A 21,623-nucleotide genomic window follows, 5' to 3' on the forward strand; every position below is an offset into this window, starting at 1 on the left:
AAGTTCGTGGAAAATATCATTGAGTTTTGACTTGTTTGCTTGCATTTGCTCATTTCAAGTACGTTTTTTTTGCTCAGAACTTTTTTTTGTTAAGTTACTGTTACAGTTTGAGAGTAACACAATTTAATCTCTCTGTATCGACTTCACACGTTGAAAGTGACATGGTAATTTGTGGTAATTACATGGAAACAAGATGCACACACTAGGGCCAGAACGATACATCGGGCCAATATTATTTATTTGTTTATTAAAAATAATCAGAGCAGATCAACAAGAGCAAGTTCCAGAGGTGATTGTACTATTTCATTGCGAAAAAGTGCCTTTGGACAGGCAGTGTTATCCTACCGTGCCTCTCAAACTTGGAATACCATATTACCAACGAGCATTAGACAGATGCCTACAATCAGCTCGTTCACAAAACACCTCAAGTCATGGTTATTGGACAATCAAAACTGCCCACTCAACCTGGCATACACTAAACTCTGGCAAAGAAATATGATGTGTAGTATGAGAGGGTATGTTAGAAGTGACCTTTTATTATTGGAATTGACTGTGCATAACTTCAAATCATAACAATGCCGCACAAGAGGTGACTTCCTGTTTCGATCCAGCACGCCAAAATAAAAGCACACAGCTCGTCTCGTTGATTAGTTTAGCCAGTACTTGCAACATTACAAGAATATTATTAAATACACACATTTAAAGTGAATAAGATGGTGTTTTTATTTTGTTGTGTTGGGTCGCAACAGGAAGTCACTTCTTGGGCGGCGTTGGTATGATTTGAAGTTGTGCACAATTACAGTATTACATTTTTAGGAGACTGGGTTGGTTGGTGGGTGGGGGTCGGGGGCTGGGTGCGGGTTGGAAGTGTGTGGGTATGGGTAGGCTGGTTGGAAGTGGGTGATGGGTGCGGTTTTAAGAGGGTGTGTAGGACTGTGTGAGTGAGTGCATGGGTGTATGTGCTAAATAGATGTTTGACGACTGATTGTTGCTTTGCTGAGTGAGTGGTATATGGTGTGGAGCCGGGCCTGATCCGGTTAGGGACAAAGGATGGAAATTAGCTTTAGCTATAATCCTGCATTTTAAGCGTATTGTACTTTTTGTAAATACATTGATCCTTTTAACCTCTTACCTCCCGCCTTTAACCAAGCTTGTTTGTTTGTTTGTTTATTAAGATCCCCATTAGCCATTGCCCTTGACAATGGCTAGTCTTCCTGGGGTCCAGATTATAAAATCACATTTTCATACAATGATCACAGATCACAACAGCATAAAAATATAAATACACAATTACAACATATTACATTTGTTGCAGTGTGACAACAGAGTCTTTTTAAAAATGTTTATGTCTGCAATGTTAGAAATGTCTTTAGGCAGAGAGTTCCAGGATTTCATTCCTCTGAACATAACAGCCTTCTGCCCAGTCTTGGTTTTACATGATGGAAGAGTAAAATGACCATTTACTGCGTGTCTTGTGTTAAACCTATGTATGGAGCAACTGAATACAAGTACATCATACAAAACCTTAGGGAGTTTTAACACAAGAATCTTTTTAAAGAAGCAAAGAAGGGCAAAGTGCAGTCTATTCTTCACCAAGCGCATTTTCTCCAGTTCAATTTTACCCAAATCTAAAAACTTCTCTTTTTTGACGTGTTTTTGTCACTTTTTCATCTCATTTGTGTCACTTTAGTTGCATCTTCATCATATTATTGTCGCTTTTTTTGTTGTTGCTTTTTCATCACTCTTTAGTCATGTTTTTACGTTTTTTTTGTGTGTGTTATTGTTCACTCTTTTGACACGTTCTTTTGCTATTAGATTTGGGTAAAGCCAAACTGGAGAAAATGTGCTTGGTTCATGTGGGGGTTATGTAGTTAAATAAATAAATACAAATATTTGGGTGTTTTACAATATTGGCCGATTGTGGTATATATTTTATGTTGCAGACTTTTGCGTACAATTTTGGAACCATCAGAGATAAAGACATACTTAGACTTTTTATTTCGGAATCTACTGATTTTTGTCTTTCAAACAAGCTCCCTCTGAAGTACCTACTAAATATGAATGTCTTATCAAACAGCGCCCCCTACTGTCACAGTTCAACACTGACATGTCAAGAAGCTTCATGCAAAGAATTATAGGCCAGATATTTTTTTTAAATTTGGACAAAAATATCAGCGGTGCATTATCGGCATCGGTCGACCTCTATTAGATATTTTTCTATATATTTCTATTATTGACTCCATTACTATAAAAATAAAAGTTTATCTATAGGCTGAGAGATAAAATTTACTTTAAATGAGATTACTTAATATATCAGCTTATATATCGGCCATGCCAACCCTTTTCACTTTTCCAGTATTGGATCCGAAAAACCCACATTGGTCGGGCCCTAACACACATTCCTGGTTTATTTCATGGTAATATGTAAAACTTTAAGACAGTTGAATACCAGGAAAGACGGTGTGTTTTCTTGTGAACAACATGGAAACAGGGCTGTGAAATGCATTATCTCTTTTAGCATGCCAACTCCACCCTGTTAAAAGTTATTACTGTGCTGTAAAGTAAAGTGTGGCCACAGCAAACAGTAAATCTGTCTTTGAACTTCGAACCTAACGTCGACTGTGCCCTCTCTCTGTAGCTGGGATTCTTTACGCGGAAACAAAGGGAAGAGGACGAGAACCAGGAGGATTGAAGCTCGTCGCAGAGATCATTGTTGCACACGAAGGATCTTTACTCCAGAGCTGCCCAGAGACAGGACTGCACATCAGGTCAGCGCGACCAAAGGCAGCATCCGGAGAGTTTACACAATATGCACAACCCCGTTTTGGAAGGGTTTGGGGCACTTAATGTACATAAACTTTTGTAATTTTAAGAAGAAATACACTTTTAATAAAGCAACATGTTTTTATTTAAAAAATGTGTGTTCCCATTGTTGCTTTTTCCGTTCATATTCTTGTCCTGAAAGTTGTTTTTGAAAAGAAAAACCAACAAATGTGATATTTCCGATTTTATTCCAACTTAAATTCGTCAAATGTACAAACCATAACATATACTTTCATTTGAGTGTTTTCTGTTGTAAATCTAGTGCGTACTATGAGTTCAGTGAGTGTTGGTCTTCAGGTTGGGATGCAGGTGGTGTTGATGTAGGATTCTAGTAGGAAGATGGTGTCGTCCACCTGGTTTTCTGCCGTGTCCAACCTGCGTTAAGCACAAACATCTAGATCAATTTGAAGGCTTAATACATAAAGTGTGGAGAGTCAAATGGGCACAAGAGCTATGGAACAGACACTGATATATAAGACAGTTAACTTGTCTTACATCTTGACTAAATGTTCAAAATAGGAAAACACACAAACTGTTTATCCATTAAAAGTCATTAAGAAGCATTTAAAGCATTAAATTCAAAGTGGCATTAAAAAATATATACAATTTTTCTTTAGACAAAAACTATGGTCTTAATTCTGCTGCAGTTCTGAGTTCTCAGTTTTACACTCTTGCTCAAAGGTTTCCTATTTCCAATTTAGTTTTAAATAACATTTCCCTTTATTCCCCTGTTTGATGGAATGTTTACAAATCTTACTTTTTTAACGCATTTGTGGCATTAACAATATAGTATTTAGGCATTAAAATGGTATTAAAATTTACTTGATGCTACTTGAAGAAACCCTGAATAATATATGTTTGTGAAGGTTCTTATTCATCCAGGGAGTATCCATCGAAGAAAAAGGTTAAATCATCGACTGGATTGGGTTTGGGTAAAGTTGAGGACGTTTCGCTTCTAGTCATAAAAGCTTCTTCCTCGCTCTTTTGGTTACGACGCGCTTAGTATTAGTGTCTTTTATGACCGAAAGAGCTAGCAAGAAGCTTCTATGACTAGAAGCGAAACATCCTTAACTTTACCAAAACCCAGTCCAGTCGATGATTTAACCTTTTTCTACCTCAATAATATATTATAAATAATAAATAACAATAAAAAAATAAATCTCCTCCAAGACTTTTTTGCCAAGAAATTTGCAATGAAACATCACATATTAAAATCGTCTAAAATCACATCATTCAGTCTAAAATTATTGTGAATATTTCTGTAATATTTCTCTAGTCAATAGAGCTTATAACAAACTTCCATTAGATTTACTCTAAAACCCAATTGTTCCCAAAATGTAACTCGAGCCCCTCAGATTGTCCTGTAGCTGCATTTACTTGTTGACGTGGAGTCGTAAAGAGTCCAGCTGTTGTTTCTCGGGCGCAGTGATCATCTCTTCCACCTCCGTGAGCTGCTCTGGCTCGGCTCCGCTGGCCTGGAGCGACGCAAGGATGGCTTCTATTCTCTGAGATTTCTCCAGCAAACGTCTGTCAAATAATACAGAGCATAAACTTACACAGACTCAAGAACTTCAGATAGTTGAAACGAATGAATGTGTATTTGTGAAAGGAGATTTTGTTCAGGGTGGACTTACTTGCTTTCTTTAGTTTCAAACAAACGTCTTTCTATCAGGTTTCCCACTGTCTGAAAACCAATGGAAAAAATCTAATTAGAAAGCTGCAATCGTCTGCATAAATCAAACATTGAGAGACAAATATTTGACCTTGTAGCAGTTCTGCAGGAGCATCCTCGCAGTCGGTAGCTGGTTGACCGTGTAAAGGTAGAACGTACGAGAAGGAGCATAATCTGGAGTTTTTGGGACTTCCTATTAAAATATAAAAAACAAATATGAAAACAACAAATAGGTTTTATTCAATTGCTCAAAAGTGAGTGAATAATTTAACTGTAAGCAAAAGCAAGTAAGTGAAAACAGAGCTGCTAACCTGGAGTTGGACGAGGTTTTCCGACAGCAGTGTGTAGAGCATGTCCTTTGCCTCTTTAGCAGGAATCATGGCAAAATCTTCCACCTGCTTTTGCTCAAGATGACGTGTCCTCAACAGCAGACGAAAGATGCGTGCAGACCGAGATCCAAATCTAGACACAACGATTAAAATAATAATCAAGGACAGCAATGTAATTTAGATCTTTATTATGCATATTTTGTGTACCTTTCTTGTACAACGGATTCAAGAGTTGCTCGTGCCAAATTGGACAGAGCTCTGTGCAAATCTGAGAGTTCGGTCAAGAAAATCAACTGATCCTGGACATAGTTTTCCCAAAAAGGATGTTTCAGATCCTCATTCCACAGAAAGTGAGATGATGTTATAGATGCCTTTATCAAGAAACATTATAGATCAATACTACTATAGACAAATGAAGGATACTGACGACAAACATCCCTCCTCCGCTCTCACCAGCTTTTCCCACAAACTCCATCTGTATAAAAAACATGTCTAACATTTGCTCACATGACACATAATAAAGTATCGCAGAGTCTTGCTGAAAACATTACCGGGTCATCAACTAGAAGAGTGAGGTACTGGTCTAGGATTTGTCTGAGGATGTTGTAGTTCGATGGGAGTGATCTGAAGATCTCATTGGCTGAAAGCGGCTTCGTACAGGCGGCTGTCGGCGCAGTCGTCACCTCACTCATCCTGAGCATCGTCCGCACGATCTCACTGCTCGTCTGGACACAAATCAGAGAGCAGTAAAATATGAGTCTGAGCGGGGACACCGACGCAGGTTGAGGATTGGACGACCAATAACCCCCGCCTTAACTGAGCACATTTCTCCATGTTCAGCTTCACCCAAATCTAAAAGTGCCTCGTCTGGAGAGTTCACAGCCTATGGGCCTCGTTTGAAAGCTAATACCACGTTTTTATTGTCACTTTTGTTGCATTTTTGCCCCATTTTTGTTGCATTTCTGACATGTTTTTGTCATGTTTTTACCATGCGTTTGTTGCGTTTTTGTGTAACTGTTCTAATGCATTTGTGTAACTTTTTTGTTGCATTTTTCATACTCGTTTACATCTAATTTTTTTAGAAGAAGCCAACATGAAGAAAATGCGCTTGGTTCAGCTGGGAGTTAAGAGGTTAAAAGATTAATTACTGGCCATTGTTAAATGTGAATATTTCAAAATATTTTGACTATTTTGAATCAGTTTGATGATCACTTTATTGTAAGTTTCTGTAGTGGGATCAGTTATTGACAGATACAGAAAACGTATCAATATCAAGACTGGAAACAGCTGGAGTGACAAAGATGCATCTCTTATGATTCAACCACTTTTCAAGCTTTGAGTCATTTGTTTTCTCCAGTAAGTGAGCTATTCACTATCTGTCTAGAACACATTTATTTGCAGAGAAAGCAGACAGCAAATAAACAATAGCAAAGGATTTACCTGGTCTAACTTGTTGGCTACAGCACTGATGATGGTCTGGTCTCTGAAGTGGAGATGAAACCTCTCAAAATTCACCTGCCAGTAAATGCCCTCATCGCCGTGCGCCTGAACATGAACGAAAAGTGTTACTTGGCCAAGCTATTAAACATCAGACATTCAACATCAGAACATACTTGTGTATCCATTTTGGCCTTTTTGGCGTTTCTCTGCTCTTCTCCATCGTCGGTGCAGAGCGGGCGTTTCCCTCGTCCCAGCAGCGTCACATGAGGCACCTGGTAACAGTCTGGGTAAGTCTCTGCAGATGAAGAGGTCGTGGTGACTGGAGCAGGGGGATTGTCGGGTGAAGCTGCGTTTTTTTCTACACCCACTGGAGGGCAGCGCTGAAGAAAATGGGTTTCAACCAACTTTGAGAAGGCTGATGACACTTCGCTGTAATCCATGCTCTGACCCTCTAAAAAGCAGATCAGAAATAAAAAATATATTTAAGGTACTTCAATAAGATATGACTACATCAGTATGACAGGAAGCAGGTAGCATACAGTATTAAAGCAATTAAGTTCAAACCTCTTAACCCCCACCTGAACTGACCACATTTTCTCTAGTTTGGCATTACGCAAATCAAAAAGCTTCTTCAAAACAGCTACAAAAACGAGACACAAATATAACGAAAACGGGATAAAGCCGTACTGGAGAAAATGCACTCTGTGAAGGTGGGGGGGTAAAAGGTTAATGTCTTCCTTCTGACAGTAACTTATAGACAGTGGTGGAAAGTAACGATCTACTCACGTTACTGTAATAGAGTAGATTATTTTGGTGATTTTTTGAGTACATTTTTCCGTATGTATTTTTTCTTGTAATTGCACTCATGTAATTGCAATTCCCTACATCTGAAATTATGTCTGTTGCCGAGTACAGTACTAAATGCACTTTTTATTGTCGGGAGTTTCTGCTCTTTTCCTCCTTTCTCTCTCAGACATAAAAGATTCAGACCAGTTCACTATGAAGAGTAAAGTTACTAATAAGCTTTATGAGCAAATAACTTTATTAAAACATTGCAACTATTTTCGCTTGTCTGTTTTGGTGTAAAAGACTGGTCTAAGAAGTGACTAAAATCGCGTCGAAAAGTAACTAGTACTCTTACTTTAGCACATTTTTACAGTTGTACTTGTAATTGAGTAAAATCTTTGCCATGTAATTGAGTACACATGTTCTGTACTCTTTCCACCACTGCTTATTTTTGACAGAGGGCCTCATTTCCTAGTTATCCAGAGTGTTTTGTTTTCTGGAGATACATATATTTTTTAAATTCATGCAGTCCTTATATTTGAAGAGTTCAGTGGTGCTAGGCTAGTGCTAAACTAGTGCAAGTCTATGGTAACTAGTAGCCTGAATTAAAAACAGTCTGACCCAAGCGCAGTGCACCTGAGGCAAATCACTTATAACACCAGACTACTGATAGAAATGTCTGTGTTGACTGAATTTTTTATTAATATAACCATTTTGCATTTAAAAGAACTTATATTTGAGCAGCATCAGCTTCCTGGTTGTAAGCTACGCAGCGGCGGAGTGATCTGCTCGGTTACCGGATCTACAGTAGTTTGTTTACCTGCGGCCGGCATTACTACACGTGGAATTCACAAAGGAGCTTTCTACAAATCAGATATGGAGGTTTGGAGGACAACCCCCAGCTACCATAGACATGTGCTAGCCCAGCACTAGCCTAGCACCACTAAACTCTTCAAATATAAGGACTGCAAGAATAAGATAAAAATATATCTCCAGAAATCAACAACACTCTGGATAACTAGGAAGGCCCTATGTCAAAAATCTTGAAATATCCCTTGAAGTAGTCAGGGTTTCTGTAGTGGTAGCTCCAGTCACTTTTGGGAGTAAACGATACAAGGAACCTCTATGCAACATTTATTAAAAAAATAAATGCTATTGCTCTGACCTTCCATATTCTGTGTGAGACGGTCAGCTACAGTCTTAACGGTCTCACTCATTGTCAGGTGCCCTCTCTGGAGTAGTTCTTCTATGATGAGCTCCCCGGTGTCTCCATACAGAGTTTTGGCTGTGTAAATGTAACGTGGGTAGCGCAGGATTCTGAGGATGCGATCTCCGTTAGCAAGGAACTCTGCGGGGCTCCCAGGACCTTTACGTCCAGAGCTGAACACACAGGCCCCTTGTTGCACCAGGACACACAACGACTTCTTCACCTAAAAGACAAATAACAGAGGGGTTATAGGGCATTATGGGGGACTACAATCGGAGTGGTCACACAAAGAGCAGGTCATTTTCAGATGTGGTATACCTGGTCCAGTGGCATCCCTGTCTCATGTGCGATGGCCCTCAAACTCTGTTGTCCGTTTCTGAGCAGGTGAGTCCCCACTTTCTCCACCACCTCCCCAAAGTGCTCCCGCAACAGAAGACCACACAGCCGCGCTTCATTGGCTGTCATCTTGCCAAATGCACAGACCCCAAGAGCGTTGTAGACAAAACTCTGAGGTGAGGCTAAAAATCTTGGAAAAGAAAAAGAAAAGTCTGAAGCATTTTGAGCATTTTTCATTAAAATCACAGTAAGAGCTTAAGGCGAGACACTGCAGGTGAATAGGGAAACCTTTTAAATTCAGACTTCAAAAGAAAGATAAATGGTATTGCAAGAATAAGGTCTTTTCATACCTACAAGTGCCTACAAGCGACAAAATTTGACTAATCAATCGAGCCAGGTTTAAATGTATGGTTTTATTTTGTTGACATATTAGTTATACTTTTTCAAAGGGAATTTGGGAATTTTAAAATAATCTGTCGCCTTGTTTTTTCAAATTCAAAACTCAATAAATCAGGCTAGGAAATAGATTAACAGGAACATTTGAAGTCTGTAGGTGCTACTTACTTGGACATATTGTTGCCATAATATGAGGAAAATGCATTTTGAGGATTACAATTTCCCATATAAAGCTATAGGTGAAAGTTTACACAGGAACAGGCCACCGTTTTTTACATACTGAGATATGTTCTTACCTGAGCTTAGACGAGTTGACATGTACCTGTATGGTCTTAATGCGTGCACTCAGTCACGCAAAAAGACCAAAGATGTTGTTAGCATTTGGCCTCTCCCAGCATATTCCTATAGCTCCACACAGGGGTGAAGTTGGAAGCTACCACGCTCTTCCACGGGCACGCACAAAGACCAGACAGATACGTATCAACTCGTCTAAGCTCAGGTAAGAACATAAATCAGTATGGAAAAACGATGGCTTGTTCATTGAACCAAGTGCATGCAAGAGCCTAAAGGCCAGTGTAATGCCTCATTTAAAAGCTAAGACCTACAAAACTCATCTAAATGGAGCTTTTTCCTTGCATTGACGTCACTATTTAAACTTTTTTCCATCACATCTTTTCATAATTTTTGCTGCTCTTTTGTTGCATTTTCATCCTTGTTTTCATCCCTTTTCTGTTGTTCTTTTTGGTGCTATTTTGACACCTTTTTTTTTTTTTTTTACCATAAAGCTTTTAGATTTGGGTAAAGCCAAACTGGAGAAAATGTCAGGTGAGGGTTAAGAGGCTGAATGATGAGATGAATTTGGCGCAAAAACTGAAAATTGAAAAAGGTGCCGGTTGGTTTTCTCCTTATGATGCCATATATCTATTATAAGACAACGAGAATTCATGATAAACACTTTCTTTCCAAACTTACTGCAGCTGTCAGTGTTATTCACAATAACACATCATAACATAACACATATAAACTTAACTGAATAACTAGATAAACATACAGACAGCAAAGCCATTTAGCATCACTTTTCATGTAATGTTCCACTAACCTTTAAATAAAAAACGCAACGATCCTCTGACTCCTGAAACCCATGCTACTCTCACAACCACAACACTGTTAGCATTAGCATTAGCATTAGCATTAGCACTCGCGCTGCGGTGCATGTCGGGCCAGAGGCGGTCCCAGCGCTGAGTCTGTGGAGGACCGACGTCAGCCTGCTCAGTCCGCTGTTTGTGCTGCTGTGCTCGGCCTGCCTGGGGAAGATGGCGGAGGCTGCGGCTGTTCCTCCGCATCGGTTTTTCTGCCACTGTTGTAAGGGGGAAGTAAATCCCAAACTCCCGGTAAGCCGACACGTTTTCTCCCCTTGTTTTCTTTACAAACGCCGTGTGTGATTGAGCGGTTGTCAGCGGTGTAACGTTTGTTTTTGCTGGCTTGCTACAGCTATAGCCGAGCTAGCCCTATGTTAGCATTAGCAGCATTTGTTGTCAACTCTCTAAATTAACTTATGACAAGCGTGGATGTTTTCAGTGGTGAGCTCAAATTTACTGCGGGGTCTTGTGAGACTGACGTGTTCCTGACAGTGTAGATTAAGCTCCAGTTTGGCCATACGAGCCCTGACAGCTTCAGATAGGATGTGCACAACAAATCTAACAGCTGATTGTAAACAACAAAGCTATATCTCTGTGTTTATGTCACCTAGTCCGAAAAAATTAAAGCTAATCATTGAGATCGCATGGTCCTTTCGTTTTCACATTTCTGCCAAGCTATGGTTATAGGAATTCAGGGGATTTTGGGAGCCATGCAATTTCACTTTCAGTTTAATGTATTCACAACAAACAAACAAATACGGAATTTACCAGAGCAGTGGGCTATAGTAATGACATCTCCAGAGTTCATATTGAAGATTATTTACCCGCAGCAATCACACTGTGTTGTTAATTGTGCTTAAAGTAACCAGACAGAGAGACTTGAGTTTCCTCCAGCTGTGCTTTGCTGGGTGGTTTCCTAAATCTGTGTCAGAAGTGTGCACTTGAAGGTGTGGTTGGCAGACTGGCTCTTCCTACATTCATGTCACTCTAAGCTTCCAGTTGTTTCTATTATTATCATACAGTCATAGATATTATTTAACAACAGACTCCAGCAGTGATGTCATAATACGTCTTTCACATTGTACTTAATAACCATTCACTGATTGGTCTATATTTCAGTATTGTTTGTTTGAAAATGTTAACTTTTCCCTTTTATATTTATGAGTATGAAAGTATTGCATTTTTGTCCACTGTGCGGTTGTATTAAATGCCCTTTAGTAAGAGAATTTGACCAGATTTTCTCTTTTGCTAGGAATTTATCTGCCCAAGATGTGATTCTGGTTTTATTGAGGAAGTAACAGAAGACTCCAGGTATGGAAACACATTATTAAGAGTGATAAAATGTTATATTACATAGAGCATGTGTTATTTCATAGTCATATTTGATAAAAATCATCAAATAACTATTTAATAACTGATTCTTTGGCGAAAAATAAGAACTATAAAATCAAATTTATGATTTCCTTGAAAACTGTAAACAAAAATACTCAGTCCTAATATAATTAGTTGCTTTTCTTGATAAAGATTAATAAACGTAATGTTGGATCTAATAATCACAATGAATTCACTGCACATGCCACTGTTATAATATACGTTAGAATAATAATACTATCCCCCTGTTTTTCTCAGCCTCCTTGAAGGTGGTCCAAACAGTGTAGATGACACAGCCTCACAGTTTGCAGAGGTATGGTCTAAAAGTTATAAAAATAACAAATATTTTACCCCAATAACCGGTTCTCCATCCGCTGCTGTAGCTATGGCATCTGCTGTTGGTGGAGCGGCCGTTCACGACAGACAGCGACAGTCCCGACTCAGAGCCGCGGTTACCTGGGGGCCGTCTGGGCAGCCTAGGTGACCTCGGGGGTTTGGGGACAGGACCTTTCGGGGGGTCGGTCCCAGCCGGTCTAGGGGGGCCCATGGGAGGGCTGCTGGGTTCTGGAGACCACTGGGGTCCTGGTCGTCCCCCTCGTCTGCACAGTCAGAGGAGATACAGATCCAGAGGAAGCAGCCGGCCTGACCGCTCCCCAGCTGTAGAGGGGTAAGTTACACTTTTACTACTGTTCAGCTGCCCTGATAGGTCTGTGCAGTCCCTCAGACACGTGAAAAATTAGTGACCTAATCCTAAAGACCTTTCTGCTTTGTTTTGTCCTGCAGTATTGTCCAGCAGTTTCTTGCTGGTTTGTTTGCAAACTCCGGAGTTCCTGGGTCTTCTCCTCTGTCATGGTAAGTTATCATTCCACTTGCATTTCACAGCTTTGTCACATTTCTTCTAAGTTGATGTTGTCTTTAAGGACAGGGATGCTGCACTCTAATCCAGGGGACTATGCCTGGGGACAAGGAGGGTTAGATGCAGTTATAACACAGGTAAATGTCTTTTACTTTGAAACTGATATGCACAAACATTTATATCAGAAAAACTGACTGTTCCATGTGTTACCCAGTTACTAGGTCAGTTGGAAAACACTGGTCCCCCACCAGCAGAGAAAGAGAAGATCTCATCTCTTCCTACCGTCAACATAACTCAGGAACAAGCAGGTCAGCTTTTTCCATGTATCACTCTGACAAATGGATTTTGTCAGAGTGGATTTTTGGACTTTTTAGTTACAGTAAATGTTAGCTATAAATCCATGAAAAACGAATGCGGGTGAGTGCATCAATGGTCCGGGGAAATCGTAAACGGTGACCCGTGCTCTTCAAGGACAGGGCTGAACATTCAAGGAAAAGTGAGCTAAGACTTGCTTGTGGGACAACTTGTGTCGAGTAGAGAAACAATAAAAGTCTGTAGCATAAAAGTCCTTTATTTAATCATGGATCAGTGGGTTAAGCGGTCTAGGAACTGCAAGGTCACTGCAGGCTACAGCGGGTTGTGACAGGAAGGGCATCCAGTGTAAGAATCTGGCGAATCACTGGAAGAGTGGCTTGCTGTACCTGATGAAAATGTGTATGTTTTGTGTCATGTAATCATTTACCACTATGTATAAATATAAACTCTGATTTAAATGTTTATTTTGCATGTCTCACTGAAATGATACCTGTCTGTAGATTGCTGTATGGAATGCCCAGTGTGCAAAGAGGACTTTGCTGCAGGAGAGCCTGTCAGGCAGCTGCCCTGTAACCACTTTTTTCATTCGGATTGTATAGTACCATGGTTGGAAATGGTAAGTTTTGTGACATAAGGATGGCTGTGAGTTTTAATATTGTGCAGTTTGTGATTCCTCCGGTGATCCAAATGTTGCTCTGTTGCCCCACACAGCACGACACGTGTCCAGTTTGTAGGAAGAGTTTGAACGGAGATGACAGCAGCCAGTCCCCCTCAGAATCCCCCTCTCAGTCCACGGACCCCCGCACACAGGAGAGATGGTCTTTTTGATCTTCCCCACATCTCCTGCCCATTTCCCTCATTCATCATCAAGCAAGAGTCATCTCACCATTCTCTCCTTCTGCCGAATCGTCATCACCTTGGTCTCTTATTTTGTCATTTTTTTTACATATTTTAATTCCGTTTCCTGATTCCTTTTCAGACAGGCTGTATTATTTCCTTTTAGCCTTCTTTCATTTTGGTAAGAAACGGTCAGATAAAGCCTGTCTCTTCTCCACATTATTAAATTCCTCTTCAGTGTCATCTGAAGCACATCAATAAGCTTCAAAACGCAAAGACAAAGACTATGATGATCCGCATTATTTTGCCCAAGATTCACTAGACTATGCTGTAAAGGAAAATTGGATGTCTTTTTTTGTTAGACATTATGTGAAGCCAATAAAGATGTTTACAAAGGATTTAAAAATCAAACAACATGGAACAAAAAAGTTCATTACGAGTTTTAACACTGGATTCATCTTTCCCTCCAGATGTTTTGATTTCTGAATTTGAAATCAAATAAAATCAAGGGACTACTTTTAAGATTTTTGTCAGTAAAATGTTCATGACAAATGTATGATTTTTGTTATTGTGAAGCGTGTGGAGCACGCCCATTTTGCCCACAGATTCCCTCGTGGTGTATATATTACATCGTCCCTCTGTTGGATCTATTCCTTTTGTTTATCACTTTTTGTTTAACATTTTTATCACTTTTATAATATAAATACAATTAGGAAAACAACTGATTTGCAAAGAAAATAATGTCAAGAATGGAGACACAAATGTGAATTAACTGGTTATTAAACTGTATATTAAATATATTATATGAAAAAGGTCTATGATGTAATAATAAATTACAAAAACATTACAAGACTCATATTTCCAATTAAATGTACATTTATTGCTAAAATGCAATGAAATTTAAAAAAAAAAAGATCAGTAGTTTTACAAATTTAAATCATGGAAAAATAGTGGACCATTTGCATCTTACAATCAGTCAAGTATCACTCCTGATGCCAAACCAGTGCATTGAATAAGTTTAGAAAGCCATTAAGACAAAGGGTGGGTGATATAATGTATTCGTAGACAGATGGGTTAATAGGAGGACTTAGATATTGCAGCTCTAGGCTCAAACAGACACATTCCGTCCACACCTCCAGTTGGTCAGTCGCCATCGGGCTCAGAGTGTGTGACAAGTGAATTTAACCAGTCCCAGAGATGTGTTGAATTCTTTGGAGAAAGACACTGCTTTAATGGCCTCTCGAAGGCACAATGAAGCTATATTATGGGGGGCCATGAATTGTGATAGAAAATAAAATACCAACCTTGGAGAAGTTAGAATAATTTTGACATATTAACATATCACCCACCCATTGTAATTTATCAAGGCACTGTGCAAAAAGAAACAAGTTGTTTTACTTTTCAGTGCGAGTTCCAAGCACAAGTCAGTAAGGAATGTGCTGGAGCAGTGGAGGTAAAGTATCCCACGTCGGGATCCCAAACTTCAAACCGTACTTCAGAAGACGACCTAAACAAGGCAAGGAGAGAGTTGACAGGAGTGGGTTTCTGCATAGCAGACTTCAGAAATGCATCCTCCTGTTTTTTGAGGCTAGAATTGACCATTATGTTTGTTTTGCATTGTGTATGTTTAGGTTTAATTGATTATTATGAATAATATAATAATCATACTAATAATATAATCATTGCTGTGAATAATTCATACTTTGACAGCTCAAAAACACCAATACATTATCATTAGAAAATAGCATAGTTACCGGTTTAAAATAATAAGTACAACTGCTCCATCTGGTCTGATAAAGGCCGTACATTCAAGTTCTGTTTTCAGATTGGCAGATACTCCCACTCTCTGAGATCCTTTCCATAGAAATGTACTGTAATACATACAATACAATAATTAATTTCATCCCACTGACAATAGAGTATCAAAAAGCAATCATGATACCTGAAGTGAGCCATGGCGTAAAAAGTTGGTTGCTTGTAGAAAATGTCATTCTCTGCATCCACAATAATGGGGCTGTCCACAAAGTTTTTAACCCAGTTTGGTCCGCCATTTTGGTCTAAAGCGAGGTTCCAGTCGGTCCAGCCCACGACATAATGATTTAAGTCCTGCAGCAAAACAATATCTGTTTGATCTAAGTTCCAAACCACAATTGTGCAGTATTCACAGAGGAGAGTCCCATTTATCTTGTACAGGACCACACAAGAGATGCAAAGGACCTGTTTCAGCTTGCTTTTGTGGGGCAACGTGCTCAGCTATGTGTGATTGAAAAAGAAGCTGCGCTGCGCAGACTTTCTAAATAGGTAAATGTTAAAAATGTAACAACGCCAAAGTGTCACCTCAATGATGTCATGTGCATATTCCTCGGCCCTGTCCCAGCTGCCGAGCTTCACCCCTCTGTCCAGGGGACTCCAGCCCGCGCAGGCCTCTGTCCCAAACAGGTAATATTCAGGATAAATGTGGTGGGTGGTGCCCAGGCTTATCTCTGCCGGGACAAGGTGGTCCAAGTACCAGTGAACTGCCACGCCGTGAATGTACTTGGCAGCATGCACGTCACTCAGCACCTACAAAGGAATGCTGTGAAAATGTCACAGAATTCTATAGGTCTTGAATTAATGTGTAAATGATATGGGGACAAGCTAAATTAATAATGCTAATGTGCAGATTCAGGGTGCCATTTATATTGTGGTTTCTCCTCGCCCTCCATCGTTGACTGTGACATTATATATATGTTCCAGAATCTGAAAATAACCAGTGTAGTACAGGTCGTTCCCTCTGCAGCCTCTCTCTAACTCACCACTTTGGCCCAATGAGGCAGCAGCAGACGATTGTCATCCAGAATAAGGACGTGTGTGTTGGGAAACGACGAGGCGTGCAGGGCAGGGCCAAGGTCTTGTGCCACCCAGTCCCTCTGCTCCTCCGGCGTGAACCCCAGAGCCTGGAAACTACATTACAACCATTGGGTCAGTCTTCTTCAATTCAGGTGCGAGAAAAATAAGAATAAGTTTCATTTAGACTGTTACTTATTTACCTATAGTTTGACATTTTCCCCGCACTGGGCTCATTCCCTGTCGTCAGTGCCCAGAATGTCACGTTGTACTTTGCGTATTCCTCAAAAAACCTAGAACCCCCCAAAAAAGAGTAGTTGATTTTTGCTTTCTGCTGCTACCATGATGTAAATTTACACATGCGCACCGGATATAATACTGCGCCCAACTTTTATGCTCTTTGCCCCCAGGCTTCCCCTTCAAAGAGCCTTTTCCAATGAGTGCACCGTTGGTTTTCATCCAGGCAGGGGCACTCCACGCACTGGCCAGCAGGGAGAGGGGCACCGGGGACATGCTCTGGGCTCGCTGTAGAAGAGGGATCTGAAGGGGAGAAAAATACTTACAAATCCTATGTTATGCATAATTCAGACTTACGATACTTTTGGGAACCTTCGACTTGGCATTAAATATTTGACATTAATAATAAAAAAGGTGAATATAATGCAAGTACATGGGAAATATACCAATATAAGTATTTTGTCTCTACTTTCTGGATGCATCCTGTGCCCCAAAGGAAGTGGCGCAGTTTAATAAGGCTGAAAACAATAACTACCAGTTTAAAAGCAAGATTTGGACTTAGAAAGTGAGCAATTTGAGAGCTGACATGAGCCACAGAACGATGAAAGAATAGCATTTCTCAAACATTCCACAAGGGCCCAGTGTTAGAGCATGGTTAAAAAAGTAAGTATAGCAGAATAAAAAGAAAAACCGCAGTGCTTGTGCGAGTGAAGAGGACACGACACAGACCTTATGCTGGGTGTCCTCTGGGGCCAGGGTGAAATGTTCAAGGTTGTAGTCTTCCGGCGTATCGGCGTAAGTGTACAAACGAGTGGAGAAATCACAGCTGGCCATGGGCACGCGCACCACACTGTAGCCAATGCCTGCGTAAGAACAAAAGGACAATAAAACAAAGGGGTTCACTTTAATGGAATGGAATTTCGATAGTGCTTTTCACATGACACCAGTCACCTGGAGCGCTTCACACAGTTTTAGGGGATTTGCACTTCATTCATTCCACACAGTACCCGGGGGAAACCTACACAGACACGGGGAGAACATGCACATCCACACAGAAAGGTCCCGTCCATGGATGGAACCCGGGACCTTCTTGCTGTGAAGCACAAGCGCTAACCACTGCACCAGTGTGCTGTGTTCTCCGTTAAAAGAGGAAATAAAAGTGTACTTATGCCACAGTGTCAACCTTTAGTCTACACATTATGGAAAGAGGAAATTCAAATGCAAATCAACACTTTAACAGCATCGAACAGTATTCAAATCTTCTACATTGAAAATCTTGATTTTATTTGCTGTAGGACAGCTGCATGACATGAAAACCACTTTTGTTAAATTCTCAAAATAATGTCACTTTAGATTACAGCTCATGAGTTCTATGTGTAGGTACAGGGAACACGAATTAGTAATTACATATGTGAGTACAGGTAATTACACATTAAAGTGCAAGGTTTAATAAAGTGCAACAAAGGTGTACAGCGTGTAGTTGCAGGTGTTTTGGCCATTATATAGATGTGCCATAAAGTATCAGAAATTGAGGAAATTGACCACATAACTAACAATACACAGTACCTAATGTGTAACTACACAAGAGCGCGGGCTGTAATCTAAAGTGAGACACTATGGTCTGTACCTACAAGAAACATGAGGGGACCGGGAAAAATAAAGAGTAACGAGGTGGAACAAGGGAAAATAACAGCATAACTAATGCGCACATACACCGTGCCTAATGTGTAACTACAGGTCTGTGGGCTGTAATCTAAAGTGAGACGCTACGTACACCTTTGTTACATGAACTATAACTATATCAAATTTTGCACTTTAATTTATTATTACCTGTAGTTACATGTGTAATTACTTTCTTATTACTTATACCTTAACATGGAACTGGTGGGCTGTAATCTAAGGTGTTACCTGACTGAGTAATTTTTTATGTAAGTAATTAGTTCATTATAAGGATTTACAGTGATCCAAATATTGGGCAAATCAGAGCAAGCCCAAATAGTAGGCTCAGGACACATACCTTCAGATGAGAAATACTGTCTTAGGAGCTGGTCCTGAGCTCCAGGGGAGAGCGACATGATGTTGATCGCTGCAGCATCTGTCATAGCTCCACCAAACCCCCTGATCCTTTGGTACTTCTGGAAGTGGTTGATAGTTATCCGTAGACCTAAGGACAACGTTTCTTGGTGACTTCTGGTGATAATTGCAAAAGACCTTTATGTGCCATTAAGCCTCACCAGACCCTGTGCTGTTCATCCCAAAGGCCCCTTGTCCCGGCTCCATTCTGCCACCTGCCATGTCAGTCAGGTGGGACGAGTACTGTCCCACTGGAGGTAGGCCTATTGAGCTTGGACTGTCACAGAAAGTTGAATTGCACACACACACCACAGAGCCATGGCCAAAGTTCTTAGCAGCACATTTGGTGTTTTCTGGGGACATGAAGAGAGTTGATTAAGAGAGTAAGAAATATAATCAATACAGACTGTAAAAGATGGAAGTGTGTACTGCCATCATTAACTTACCTGTGGCCACATTTGTAACCCGGAAGCAGAGAGCTAAGAAGACAGGTATCCATGACAACACCATTTTAGCTGTGGAAAAATAAGAAAAGCTAATAGTGCAAACTAAAAGGAAAACGAATGCACTAAAGGTTTAACACAAGGAGTGACTTATAAGACCACAGTTTGACCGTGGAGGCTATGGTTAGTTCTGCTGACACCATCATGTTTTGTCCTGTCCTCGAAAGCAACACAAAATAAAAGGAGTCATACCTGAAGGATGTCAAGCAGAGTTTCTGACATATCCCTAATACAAACCAAGGTTATTCCTGGGCCACTTTTGCGCAATTTTGTTAGCTCAGTTTGGCTCCTTTACCCAAGCGGTTTGTTTTTGACAAATGAAAGTCTGATTGTCACGTGACATTGAAAAGAGTCACGTGGGCACAGACGCAGTCACACTTGCTGGCCACCAGATGGCACTGTATTTGTTCGGTAACACTTTTTGTGTGAATTTTAAATTGCAGTGTCTAATCCAGCTATTAAGTGCATATGCTTAATGCTTTTGAAAATATGACTCATTCAGAAGGATAACATCTGCTTTATATTTATTTCAATGATGTTTTTTTTTTGTTTAAACTACAGACAGGCAGTGACATTGTTCAATATAAAGTTCCACAGCAGTTTGACTAATTTTCCCATTAACATAACATGGTTGGCACGGCAACAGTTTAAAATCGTTGTCCTTCATCTATGTCCCTTCCTGTCAAGTGTCCAATAAGGAAGTGAAACTACAGGTCCTTCTCAAAAAATTAGCATATTGTGATAAAGTTCATTCTTTTCCATAATGTAATGATAAAAATGCAACTTTCATATATTTTAGATTCATTGCACACCAACTGAAATATTTGAGGTCTTTTATTGTTTTAAAACTGATGATTTTGGCATACAGCTCATGAAAACCCAAAATTCCTATCTCAAAAAATTAGCATATCATGAAAAAGTTCTCAAAACAAGCTATTAACCTAATCATCTGAATCAACTCATTAACTCGAAACATCTGCAAAAGATTCCTAAGGCTTTTAAAAACTCCCAGCCTGGTTCATTACTCAAAACCGCAATCATGGGTAAGACTGCCGACCTGACAGTGTCCAGAAGGCCATCATTGACACCCTCAAGCAAGAGGGTAAGACACAGAAAGAAATTTCTGAACGAATAGGCTGTTCCCAGAGTGCTGTATCAAGGCAGCTCAGTGGGAAGTCTGGGGGAAGGAAAAAGTGTGGCAGAAAACGCTGCACAACAAGAAGAGGTGACCGGACCCTGAGGAAGATTGGGGCGAAGGACCGATTCCAGACCTTGGGGGACCTGCGGAAGCAGTGGACTGAGTCTGGAGTACAAACATCCAGAGCCACCGTGCACGAAATGGGCTACAGGTGCCGCATTCCCCAGGTCAAGCCACTTTTGAACCAGAAACAGCGGCAGAAGCGCCTGACCTGGGCTACAGAGAAGCAGCACTGGACTGTTGCTCAGTGGTCCAAAGTACTTTTTTCGGATGAAAGCAAATTTTGCATGTCATTCGAAAATCAAGGTGCCAGAGTCTGGAGGAAGACTGGGGAGAAGGAAATGCCAAAATGCCTGAAGTCCAGTGTCAAGTACCCACAGTCAGTGATGGTCTGGGGTGCCATGTCAGCTGCTGGTGTTGGTCCACCGTGTTTTATCAAGGGCAGGGTCAATGCAGCTAACTATCAGGAGATTTTGGAGCACTTCATGCTTCCATCTCCTGAAAAGCTTTATGGAGATGAAGATTTCATTTTTCAGCATGACCTGGCACCTGCTCACAGTGCCAAAACCACTGGTAAATGGTTTACTGACCATTGTATTACTGTGCTCAATTGGCCTGCCAACTCTCCTGACCTGAACCCCAAAGAGAATCTGTGGGATATTGTGAAGAGAAAGTTGAGAGACACAAGACCCAACACTCTGGATGAGCTTAAGGCCACTATCGAAGCATCCTGGGCCTCCAGAACACCTCAGCAGTGCCACAGGCTGATTACCTCCATGCCACGCCGCATTGAAGCAGTTATTTCTGCAAAAGGATTCCCCACCAAGTATTGAGTGCATAACTGAACATAATTGTTTGAAGGTTGACTTTTTTTGTATTAAAAACACTTTTCTTTTATTGGTCGGATGAAATATGCTAATTTTTTTAGATAGGAATTTTGGGTTTGCATGAGCTGTATGCCAAAATCATCAGTTTTAAAACAATAAAAGACCAGAAATATTTCAGTTGGTGTGCAATGAATCTAAAATATATGAAAGTTTAATTTTTATCATTACATTATGGAAAAGAATGAACTTTATCACAATATGCTAATTTTTTGAGAAGGACCTGTATAAACTCCACAAAAAATTGCCAAAATAAAGCGGTTTAAAATTGTTGGCTAAATCTTAGCTATGTTTTTGAAAAAAAAACGTGTGCACTTGAACCCATTACAATCTGAAAATATAAACATATTACTAAAAAAAGGAAAAGGAAATGCATACAATATTTGTTTTATTAT

At 40.2% G+C, this 21,623-nt stretch overlaps 4 protein-coding genes across 4 annotated transcripts in view; 2 read left to right on the forward strand and 2 right to left on the reverse strand.

Annotated features, from left to right (window-relative positions):
- itga10 (integrin, alpha 10) overlaps positions 1 to 2,893 on the forward strand; it is a 41,098-nt gene extending 38,205 nt beyond the window's left edge. The window contains exon 30 of the mRNA XM_079562289.1: positions 2,639 to 2,893. Within this exon, the coding sequence (XP_079418415.1) occupies positions 2,639 to 2,692 (54 nt within the window). The 3' untranslated portion in view covers positions 2,693 to 2,893. The remainder of the gene's footprint in view (positions 1 to 2,638) is intronic.
- Positions 2,894 to 3,005: 112 nt separating this feature from the next.
- On the reverse strand, positions 3,006 to 10,219 carry polr3c (polymerase (RNA) III (DNA directed) polypeptide C). The gene is made up of 13 exons (XM_079562363.1): positions 10,089 to 10,219; positions 8,576 to 8,762; positions 8,216 to 8,480; positions 6,438 to 6,715; positions 6,265 to 6,369; positions 5,376 to 5,549; positions 5,248 to 5,299; positions 5,032 to 5,092; positions 4,807 to 4,957; positions 4,587 to 4,688; positions 4,458 to 4,507; positions 4,201 to 4,350; positions 3,006 to 3,198 (listed from the first exon to the last, which is right to left on the reverse strand). The coding sequence occupies exons 2-13, from the start codon at positions 8,720 to 8,722 to the stop codon at positions 3,117 to 3,119; spliced, it is 1,617 nt and encodes a 538-aa protein (XP_079418489.1). The 5' UTR covers positions 8,723 to 8,762; positions 10,089 to 10,219; the 3' UTR covers positions 3,006 to 3,116.
- A 2-nt stretch (positions 10,220 to 10,221) lies between these two features.
- On the forward strand, positions 10,222 to 14,313 carry rnf115a (ring finger protein 115a). Its single transcript, XM_079562364.1, has 9 exons — positions 10,222 to 10,380; positions 11,381 to 11,439; positions 11,758 to 11,812; positions 11,883 to 12,166; positions 12,283 to 12,351; positions 12,420 to 12,492; positions 12,570 to 12,663; positions 13,171 to 13,286; positions 13,382 to 14,313. The coding sequence occupies exons 1-9, from the start codon at positions 10,303 to 10,305 to the stop codon at positions 13,496 to 13,498; spliced, it is 945 nt and encodes a 314-aa protein (XP_079418490.1). The 5' UTR covers positions 10,222 to 10,302; the 3' UTR covers positions 13,499 to 14,313.
- An 85-nt stretch (positions 14,314 to 14,398) lies between these two features.
- On the reverse strand, positions 14,399 to 19,477 carry gba1 (glucosylceramidase beta 1). Its single transcript, XM_079561727.1, has 12 exons — positions 19,339 to 19,477; positions 19,090 to 19,158; positions 18,805 to 18,996; positions 18,588 to 18,734; positions 17,300 to 17,433; positions 16,701 to 16,873; positions 16,537 to 16,626; positions 16,303 to 16,450; positions 15,845 to 16,069; positions 15,450 to 15,613; positions 15,262 to 15,378; positions 14,399 to 15,014 (listed from the first exon to the last, which is right to left on the reverse strand). Exons 2-12 carry the CDS (start codon positions 19,151 to 19,153, stop codon positions 14,909 to 14,911), a joined length of 1,560 nt encoding a protein of 519 aa, XP_079417853.1. The 5' UTR covers positions 19,154 to 19,158; positions 19,339 to 19,477; the 3' UTR covers positions 14,399 to 14,908.
- Positions 19,478 to 21,623: the final 2,146 nt, after the last annotated feature.

Source organism: Gobius niger (assembly GCF_951799975.1).
Source record: "Gobius niger genome assembly, chromosome: 8".
In the NCBI taxonomy this organism is placed as follows: domain Eukaryota; kingdom Metazoa; phylum Chordata; class Actinopteri; order Gobiiformes; family Gobiidae; genus Gobius; species Gobius niger.